Source organism: Conger conger, chromosome 4 (genome assembly GCF_963514075.1).
Source record: "Conger conger chromosome 4, fConCon1.1, whole genome shotgun sequence".
Lineage (NCBI taxonomy): Eukaryota > Metazoa > Chordata > Actinopteri > Anguilliformes > Congridae > Conger > Conger conger.
Window position 1 is genome coordinate 12,772,058 of NC_083763.1, and position 10,978 is coordinate 12,783,035.

At 44.5% G+C, this 10,978-nt stretch overlaps 1 protein-coding gene across 3 annotated transcripts in view; it reads right to left on the bottom strand.

Annotated features, from left to right (window-relative positions):
* LOC133126830 (signal-transducing adaptor protein 1-like) overlaps positions 1 to 9,882 on the bottom strand; it is a 16,747-nt gene extending 6,865 nt beyond the window's left edge. For all 3 annotated transcript variants that reach the window (XM_061239243.1, XM_061239242.1, XM_061239240.1), the window contains exons 1-6: positions 9,641 to 9,882; positions 4,724 to 4,795; positions 3,801 to 3,920; positions 2,835 to 2,891; positions 1,916 to 2,109; positions 609 to 740 (exon numbers count right to left, since the gene is read on the bottom strand). In XM_061239243.1, coding sequence (XP_061095227.1) covers positions 609 to 740; positions 1,916 to 2,109; positions 2,835 to 2,891; positions 3,801 to 3,920; positions 4,724 to 4,795; positions 9,641 to 9,733 — 668 coding nt within the window. In that variant the 5' untranslated portion in view covers positions 9,734 to 9,882. The remainder of the gene's footprint in view (positions 1 to 608; positions 741 to 1,915; positions 2,110 to 2,834; positions 2,892 to 3,800; positions 3,921 to 4,723; positions 4,796 to 9,640) is intronic.
* Between the last annotated feature and the right edge of the window lie 1,096 nt (positions 9,883 to 10,978).

Genomic DNA, 10,978 nt, shown 5'->3' on the forward strand with positions numbered 1-10,978 from the left:
TCCATCTAAATGTTTCACAAATGTGAAGCGAATTTCAATAAAGTTGGCAAAAGAAATGCTAATTCCCATCCACCACTGTTATGTGAAGATCCTGTGGAGGACGCAAGAAGATTACACCATCAGACCAGTGTCAGCTGGGGCCAGCACCCCTTTGTGACTCTGCACATCTTCTCTTTATTGATATGCCACCTCAGTCACGCGTAAAAACCTTTTTCCGCAATATTTCGCCGTTTTTCCGTTTTGGACCCCCCCCCCCCCCCCCACCTTCAGCGAGGCTCCCCGGAGAGTGCCTCCGAAACCAACTGAAAAGTGACTCTTCTACCCCTGGGCAACACAATCGACAATTGCCTAAATATTCTGAGCGTTATATTCCCCATTCCCCTTTCCTATATCTTTTTTTCGTACTGTACTCATGAGCATTTTGTACTATACTCATGAGCATTGCATTCATGTAATCCCACGTACTTAACAATGACTCTCCTCCACACATGTAGAAGTAATAACACAAACAGAAGTGGCAGCACAAACAGTGTGGTGGACGTGAGCATGTTCTTTTTGAGAGTGTAGAGTGTGGCTGTCGGTGCTCTCTGCTGGGAGGCGTTAATCACCCGTTGAGGTCTTGGTAGGTGGTGATAGCCAAGGAGCCCGCGGCCCTGCCTGGCCGGAGAAGAAAGTTCCCCTGCTCCTGGTTCCTCTCCAGGAGAATTTCCGCCTCGGTCCGCGACACTTTATGGTAGCACCTGTTCAAGAAGAGCAGACGCCCGGCTCAAATACACACCTGAAGCGCAGAGACCCGGCTCAAATACACACCTGAAGCGCAGACACCCGGCTCAAATACACACCTGAAGCACAGAGACCTGGCTCAAATACACACCTGAAGCACAGAGACCTGGCTCAAATACACACCTGAAGCGCAGCGACCTGGCTCAGATACACACCTGAAGCGCAGAGACCTGGCTCAAATACACACCTGAAGCACAGAGACCTGGCTCAAATACACACCTGAAGCACAGAGACCTGGCTCAGATACACACCTGAAGCACAGAGACCTGGCTCAGATACACACCTGAAGCACAGAGACCTGGCTCAGATACACACCTGAAGCACAGAGACCTGGCTCAGATACACACCTGAAGCACAGAGACCTGGCTCAGATACACACCTGAAGCGCAGAGACCTGGCTCAGATACACACCTGAGGCACAGAGACCCGGCTCAAATACACACCTGAAGCACAGAGACCTGGCTCAGATACACACCTGAAGCACAGAGACCTGGCTCAAATACACACCTGAAGCGCAGAGACCTGGCTCAAATACACACCTGAAGCACAGAGACCTGGCTCAAATACACACCTGAAGCGCAGAGACCTGGCTCAGATACACACCTGAAGCGCAGAGACCTGGCTCAGATACACACCTGAAGCACAGAGACCTGGCTCAGATACACACCTGAAGCGCAGAGACCTGGCTCAAATACACACCTGAAGCACAGAGACCCGGCTCAAATACACACCTGAAGCACAGAGACCTGGCTCAGATACACACCTGAAATATCTGAAGCGCAGAGACCTGGCTCAAATAAACACTCTTAAAAAGTGCAAACCCCGCCTTGATCCGCACAGCCGTTGGGCCCTTGAGCAAGGCCCTTAACCCCACATTGCTCCCCGGGTGCTGCACTGTGGCTGCCCACTGCTCCTAGGTAACTAGGATGGGTCAAATGCAGAGGACAAATTACCCCACGGGGTTCAATAAAAGTGTATCTTAACTTATCTTATCTATCTTATCTTGTGGTCCTCTCGGTTGACTCAAGGCCAGATCAACTGAGCGCAGAAAAGTATTTGAATCCGAAATAAGTGCGCACTTGAACCCAGAGTTTGAGCGAGTGATGTTTGTTGGGTGGGGGGGCACACTCACGCTGGCATGTCGGCCTGCAGGGGCACGTAGAGGGCCGGACCGGGCCCCGAGGGGAGGGCAGGGGGCGCCGAGGGGAGGGCAGGGGGCGCCGAGCTGAGGGCAGGGGGCTCTGCTCTCTCCCTCTCTGCGTCGATCACCTCTCTCAGCATGTGCACCTGGCCCGGCAGCAGGTTCAAAGAGCTCGGCACCGTGAGCTGAGAAGCGGGGAAACACCGTCAATGTTGCCATGAGGGCTCGGCGTAATTACTCCTCAATTTAATGGAAAACGGTAATGATAATAATCAGGGATAATAATTACAGTAAACAAGGGAGAATGAGAGAGGGAGAGGGAGAGAGGGAGAGAGGGAGAGAGAGTTTCCATGAACACTGTGTCTAACAGATTAAATGTATACAGTATAAACACTCATAGCCTTACAGCTGAAAAAGAAACAAGCCTAAAATGCCACAGGGAAATGCCACAGGTCCTCGGAAACACAAGCGCTGCTGATTGTGGGAACGCCCGGATCGGAATTATGAAGCCATGGATTTACTGATAGTGTTTTATGACAGTCATGAAGTTGACAGGAAATCAGATATGAATCATCTGAAGAATGATTTGAATTTTATTTTCTCTCTTCCTCTATTTTTCTCTCTGTGAGTACACACACCCACACAGGCACATGCACACACACCCATATAGGCACAGGCACATGCACACACACACACACACACACATTCAGTCATTTCAGAAATACAGAACTTCCCAAATCTTTAAAGTCAATGTTAATATTAATTCAGTTAATTTCAATTAATTTCTGAATTGACTGATTGAAATGGAATTGATCCAAGATGCTGGTGGACAGACAGTAGACATGAAATATTTACACCTAAAGTCACACCAAAGCCTTTCTGTGTGCCTGTATTAGAGGCGATTACTGACCGTCACCACAGCGTAGATGTAGCCCTTCCAGAGTTCCCGGGCCTCCAGGCTAGGAGCCTAGAGACAGAAGGAAGAGAAAGTGGAGAGTGAGCTATTCACAGTGTCTCTGTAGTCTATGCACAACGGGCCTCATGCAAGAACCACTCGGCGAACAGATTTGTTCTCAAATGGCTTAAATCTCTTAAAACGTGTGATTCGCCACACCAATTTTCTCTTATTTTGAATTTTTCCTTAGGTAGGAACAACATTTCATGCAACGAGACATGCAAACAATAGCCTGCGGTGCATGTCAGGCAGCTCACTGCACACACGACTCGGATCAAACTTTCAAACTTGGCATTGCAGGTCAAATACGAACATTGAGCAAGTGCATGCACTGGTTTTTTTCTCAGAAACATATTTCAGGGGATTGTTTACATTATTACATTACATTTGGCCAGAGTGACGTACAGTTAATTAGACTAAGCAGGAGACTATCCTCCCCTGGAGCAATGCAGGGTTAAGGGCCTTGCTCAAGGGTGGATCGCATTATGGCTACACCGGGGATCGAACCACCGACCTTGCGGGTCCCAGTCATGTACCTTAACCACTACGCTACAGGCCGCCGCCTGTTTAGGAGAATGCACAAAATGTCCCTGTAGAATTATTCACAGTGTCTTAACTGTCTGTGTGTAGCATGGTTAGCTCAGCTAGTTTGCTAGTAAGCACAGTGACAGTCTAGACCTGGGACAAATACCCCATATGAAAGAAGCTGTTAATCCTTTATGAAAACAAAATATTCCTACAAGAAGGTAGCATCAGTAATCACCAATATTCAGGTCATGGAGAGCCATGTGTGGTTATCTTGTGGTTAGACATTCAGCGAGCACTTTATTAGGTATTTATTAGACTTCTACTGCTGTAGCCTATCCACTTAGGTTATGATGCGTGGTGTTTACGGGTTTGTCAGAGGTTGCCTTGTCTCACCGAGAATTTAACCTCACTGTCCGTCATCCGAAGGGTGAACTGCGCGGCATCCAGCTTCAAGCTGCGGGTAACATCATCCATCAGGGAGATGAAGCCACCGAGGTCCAGCTTCTCTGTGTACTGTGTATTCAAACACACACACGCATGCACACACACACACACACACACACACACACACACACGTACACATGCGAACAGATGCACAGACACACACACACACACACACATGCACACACACACACACACAACACGCCACAACACGGCGCACGCACACAGACACAGACACACACAGTCAAGAGGGAGAGCCCTGTGTCCAGCATACATTACATATTATTTGGCTGACGCTTTTATCCAAAGCGACTTACAGTTGATTTGACTAAGCAGGAGACAATCCCCCCCCGTAGCAATGTGGGGTCAGGGCCTTGCTCAAGGGTCCAACGGCCATGCGGATATTATCGTGGGTACACCGGGGATATCATGTACCTTAATCTCTACGCTACAGGCTTAACCACTCAGGCCTGACTGCCTTTTCTTTATCTGAACCTTTGTTTCTTACTGTTGGTTTATCAAATTTACCCACGTAGTGGTTGCAGTTACTGGAATTCCAGGACAAGGGCAAGATGTTTAAAACAACCCACAAGGTAAACATTAAACACATTAAGGAGACCAGGCGAAATGGTTGGATATAAATAGAGGGCTGTCGCTCTTTCTGAAGCTCTAATATTTCAAACACCAATAATAATGTAAAGAATGCCTTTTAAGAGGAGAGCAGGAAAAAGGTTTCAAGTTTACAGTAAGTTACAAGTATCAGTATGTTTGCCGAAGGATGTTGAAAGAGCTTTAGTTTGGACTTTGCTACAGCCTTCTAGGTGTGTGATTGTAGATTCCCTCCCAGCACTTGGCTTACTTTCCCCTGCACTTACGTTACTGTCCATGGTGGTGTTGAAGAAAAACAAGGTATTCCCACACAGACATGTCCACAGCTTCCGAGAATTCTACAGAGAGAGGGGGGGGGTACACCTTTATTTCTTATCGTTCACCAATTAGGGCAATCTGGTTAGGACAGACGACCTGTAAAAACCAAGGGGACCTAATTTGCTAAAGCCTTTAGTATGAGCAAAACCTTTTAGCACATGCAAAACCAGTATAATGACCAATGATTGGGTTTGCACCAATCGTTGGTTGTGTCATTAGTTTTACATGCGCTAAAATGTTTTGTACATGCTAACGGTCTTAGTAGGCCCCAAGCCCCAATAGGGAGAGGCCAGTAGGGGGCAGTCCTCTCTGTGGACTGATCAGGAAGCCAATGCCCCAGTACAGGATTGAGGAAAATAAGTTGACGTCCCTGACGGTGAATGAGGATATGACTCACTATTTACTGATCATTGATAATCCTGTGATACTCATGTACCACAAATAGTTTCCTGGATATCCTATCTTCCTGGTTTAAATCATTCCATCTCTATCACTCAGCTGTTTTGGTACATTATTATTAAATTTGTTTTACATGAGTGGACAGGCCCGCCCTTTCATAGATACACTCACTGAGCACATTATTAGGAAAACCTGCTGATTAGATAGTCAGGCAACTATCTAATCAGCCAATGCAGAAAATCATGCAGATGCGGGCCAGGAGCTTCAGTGAATGTTCACGTGAACCATCCAAATGGGGAAAAAAAGGTGAAATGGTCATAGCGCCTTTATCCAAAGGGCTGTACAATTGATGCTTCTCATTCACCCATTCATACACACACTCACACACCGACGGCGATTGGCTGCCATGCAAGGCGCCGACCAGCTCGTCAGGAGCATTTAGGGGTTAGGTGTCTTGCTCAGGGACACTTCGACACAGCCCAGGCGGGGGATCGGCAACCCTCCGACTGCCAGACGACTGCTCTTACCGCCTGAGCCATTTCGCCGCATTGATTTCCACCGTGGCGTGATTGTTGGTGCCAGACGGGATAGTTTGAGAATTTCTGTAACTGCCCAACTCACGAGATTCTCAGATTCTCAGTCTGTAGAGTTCACTCAGAATGGTGTGAAAAACAAAAAAGAACCAGTGAGCGGCAGTTCTGTGGATGGAAACGCCTCGTTGATGTAAAATACAAAAAATGAAGAAAAATAAAGACACAGGAAAGGGGAACCGGGGTACATAACGCTCAGAATATTGCCGATTGTGTTGCCCAGGGTTGGAAGAGTTCAGTTGGTTAGCAGTTTCGCTCTAGGGAGCCTCGCTGGCCACATAAAAGGTCTTCCTCTGACTCTGCCCTACGCAAGCTTAGCCAAAGCAGGTAGTGTGAACAGAAGGAGCTGGTGGTGACGCAACCACAGTTGTCCACTCTCTCCCAAATCAGCAGTACGCACATGAACGTGGCTGTAATGGCAGATAAATTGATTGCAAATAAGGGTGGGAACTGGTCATGTTCAGTCCTGTGTATTTTTTTTTTAAATGGGCGCCAAATTTGTACGAAGATAAAAAGACAGGAAACCGACAAAGAAAACAAATGTGGTCTGGAGCCTTCCCATCAGAATTAGCACAAACTGAACAAACTGGTTTCAGGAGCATAGAATGGCATGTGAAAACTTTTAACCATCAGTTCATTTCTGGTATGTTCTTAAATGTCACAGATGTCATGAGAATCTTTCAATTCTACCGCTTATCAGTCAGCGCGCCGAGTGATTCTCCAGTACAGTTTAACCGCACGCGGTCCAGCTCTCACATTCACTGAATGGCATTCAGCTGTTCTCTCACTATTTATGGTTTCAGAAATTTTTTATTTTATTTCACAGTACTCGCACCATCACAGTACTGCATTAGAAACCAGTTTGATCACTTTTATTTAAATGTGCAATTTGAGCTGACCATGTGAGGGTGATATTGTGAGATCGTGTGCAAACAATGTCTTTAAATCATGCCTGAAGAAAAAAAACCAAAACAAACTTGCAGAAAAGTTGTTATTAATATTATTATTATTTTAAATAACATGCATTGAAATTGCTGGCTATTCACTTCTTTCGACCAGAACAGTGATAGACTCTCACTAATGTGAGTTTCTAGTTCTGAATATCCACGGGGGCATCAAAGCTAGCTCTGCCATAGACATGTTCATTCTTCAATGTTTATGGCAGAATTTATGGCAGAATCAGTGCTTGTTTCTGAAATGACAAAGAATTTCAGGCCAGGGTTCAAACTCCACTGGGCTCACACCCTCAGCAGGCCCCTTCTTCAGCCGAACCCTGGCACTGGAGCCAGGAATAAGTGGACAAACACAACAGTGACATACATCCTGGAATGATCCAGCACATCAAACAAAACCTCTCCTCTGCTCTTAGCCTTTTCCCCCTGTCATTAATAGTTGTCAAGCCAGTTCTTGGAAGTATCATGATTAAAAAGAAAGTTCATTTCCTTCTGCAGCGCTGCTTGTATTGTATTATTTGCCCTTGAAAAATGCCCAGGTGGTGAAACACTACTCTCGTTCATTGGGAGACGTTAATGATAAGCTTGGAAATGTTGCGACACAGTCGTGACGATTCTACAGCAGGCTGTGGTCTCTGATGCAGCTCAGAAACAGGGGAAATTGGAGGGTAATTCAGATGCTTGATATGCAATATTACTGGAGGAGATGATAATGCAGACATAATTCAAAATTAAGTGATCAATCAATATTCATGATTCAGTATGTGCCAACATAATAATTATCCTCATTATCATACTCCTCTAAGGCACATTCAATATTAAACATACACAAGATTGCATGCGTATAGATATGAATATGCAATATTTACTGCCTCTCAGCACAAGTGGTGGAATGAACTACCCAGCCTAACTAACTGTAACTGTCAGAAGAACAAAATTACAAATCAATTCTGCTATAAAAATGAGCAAAGTAGGTAATTGTCATGGCACCGGTGAACAGGCATTCTATGATAATGAACAGAACTGCTCATTATCTCAGTACAAGTGAACAGCAATGCTATGATAATTAAAATAATCATATGAGCATATGAGAACAGGTAAAGAACTTTTCACCGGTTGATCTGTCCCACACCAAGAACCCATCATTAAATGAATACACATGTAGTGTCAGTCTTGTGTTGTTTTTTGGAGAACATCTCTTTTGGAATGTGGATTTGGAGGTGTGCGTTTCGATGATGACAAGCATTCTCCCTTTATTCCGCTAATCTCGGCACCTGGGGCCAAAACTCATTCTCTCATTCCGCTCATGGGTGATTCAATGCATATCAATCATGTAGCCGGAAAATACCTGCTTTGCTCTGCATGTGATTTGTTACATCTTTACAGGAAAACTTTCTTACTCACCACACCACACCACACTTCAATGTAAAAACACGGGACTTACCCCTTGTCCCATATGGGAAAGGAAGCACTTAAGTATATTAAAAATAGCTTGTTCTCAGACTGGTTTCTGATTAGTCAGGTGCAGGTCTAAGAAAGCTTTCAGTATCTAGTTTTGATTTTTTTTCTCTCTCTCTCTCTCTCTCTCTCTCTCTCTCTCCAAAATGCTTTATTGGCATGACATATTTGAAAAAGCTATTGCCAAAGCATATAATGTAATAACAGCAATAATGATAAAAGTAATAACAACAACAATGAATCAATGAAAATAAATAATTACTACTAGTACTATAAATACTATAGTATTAGTAGCTATTACAATAGTAATACTACTACTAATAATTATTATAATTATAAAACAAATACACATTATAATAGAAACCAATATACTGCATATGAATTGGTTTTTCTCACTCCTCCTCCTCTTCTTCTCTGTCCCTCGCTCCCTCCCTCCCTCCCTCCCTCCACATGCAAGCTGTTCACTCCGTGACCCCTCATTAACAGCAGCACCTGCACCCCTCTTTACCCCCAATATGCCCTGCACTTCAGTCCCTTTTCTCCCTCTATGCTCCGTCCTTTCATCCATCCCCCCCCCCCCCCCCGCCCCAGCCTCACTATGCCTGGACCCCCCCACCCTCACAGACAGCTGGTCCTTTGTGTCCCAGGACACTGAGATAAACACCTCCACCCTGCCTGCCCAACAGCACGACCAAGACCCCCTGAAGTCTGTGTGGAAAACCTCCAGACTCCACTCTTTCTCTCTGCCTCCCCTCCGACCGCAAACTGTGGATGCTCTTACGACCTTGCTGAAATGCATATGGCTTAAGCTGATTCAAGCACAGTTGAACCCCCCCACCCCATCCCACCAGAACAACAAGATGGCAGAGCTCAACACTGAAAGAACCAGACAGCAGCGAATATGATTAGCATAACAAATAAATCTGAGTCTTAATTAGAGACCAGTAACTCTTGGGCTGAATACACATTTTAGTGTGTGTCCCTGTCTATCTGCTACCCATAGTGCTTTGCTAACTGCCTATCTTTCGTTAGGTTCCCCTCTGAGAGGTGGGGTACCTGTCCCGAGTCCCAAGCCATTTTCCGACCGTACCCCCGCACCCCCCGGACCGCCCTCTCAGTACTGTTACATACATGCAGCCCTGAGCTCATTTTGGCACACTGGAAATATACACTCACGAGCACTTTAGGAACATTTTTACTTTATTACACTTTATTTTATCATTCATGCGATTATCTAATCAGCCAATCGTGTGGCAGCAATGCAATGCATACAATCATGTAGATACGGTTATAAATGCAGAATAGCTTTAAAAGAAATTATCCTGATGTCTGACCTACATGTCCAGTTAAGATATAACTATTACTCCTCCCTTAACTCAGTTTTAACAAGCAATAAACAAGATCACATGGACGGTGTTTATCGGAAAAAGCATTCGGCTAGATTATATAAAAATAAATGGTTTACCTTTTCGTTAGGTGATCTCTTTTCAAGGTATCCCTCATAGTAACACGGTGGCAGCTGCGCTTTCGCTCGCATGCGCTTTGGTTGGCCAGCCATACGATTTGAAGACTTTAGGAATGGGATAATGGCTAACTCAGCACACACAAAAAATATTTTTCCTGTCTTCTGCCGATCAGAGATATCCCGCGAAACCAGTAGAAGTGGAGCAGCCTCGTCTTTTGGCGTTTTCAAATGTGGTGGTAATGTGTCACCTGTTGTCAAAGTCAAATGTTTCGGTTAAGTAAAGATATATTTCTAAACGTACGGCAAAAATCTGTCATAATTTTTTTTTTTTTACTATAACAAGGAAATAACACAAATAGCATATCAATACATTTCCATTAGGCTACAAAAAAGTTTCTCTACTCACTGTTTTGCCAAGACAATAATAAAGACTGCCACGCGTCCAATAGTCTAGTAATAGCCAATAAATTGTCTGGTTTTGCTGACTAACTAAAGTACTTGACTTACTCACTCCTTGGGTGCATTAACGCCTTATAATTCTGGTCTTGTTTGTATATCAACAGGTATTTCAGGGAGCCACGCCCACTGGTATTACTGATTGGCGAGATGACAGAATGGGCGGAGCATGCCAGGCAAAACTGTAGCGTACCTGGCTATTCAAATGTTGTCGAAAAGTTATGCCTCACTTAAAATAGGTTTAACATAACTACTGAAGCATTTATTTGACAAGCTGTTGCATGTTACCTAGTTGGTAGACTTCTTACCCCGGGGTTATCCTCAGTAACATGCTAAAAAATCACCTGCTAAAGTATGTAGGCCTACTGTTTTTTTTTTCCTTACCTGAAAGATCCCAACTGGTCTTGATGCGTTTATTCCTACTAGGCTACTTCATTGTCTTTAACTTAAATAAATACAGGAAAAATATATCGCCAACCATAACAGAAATCTCACACAACATTGCATTATATTCACTTAGCACATCGCTTAAACATTTTACTTCATTAACTTATCTAAGCCTAACATTAAACAGAAGACTATAAGATCGATTAAAGAGGGACATTTATAACCGTTTGTGACCCAGCTATATCCTACAAGAGTAAATTAAACCTGACTATAAGGTGCCTTTATTTTAAGAGGGCGCTATGATATTGAAGAGTGACATTGCCCATTAGCCACACCTCAGGGCGATTTATTCAAGTGCTATTATGTGATGAAGGACGTTGCAGCCTAACAGGACAGCGCCGGGTCTATGATCGCCCTTATGAATACACCCAGCACACTAGGATAATGCAAACTCTCCACAAAGACAAATATTATCATGCTGATGGTGATAATACA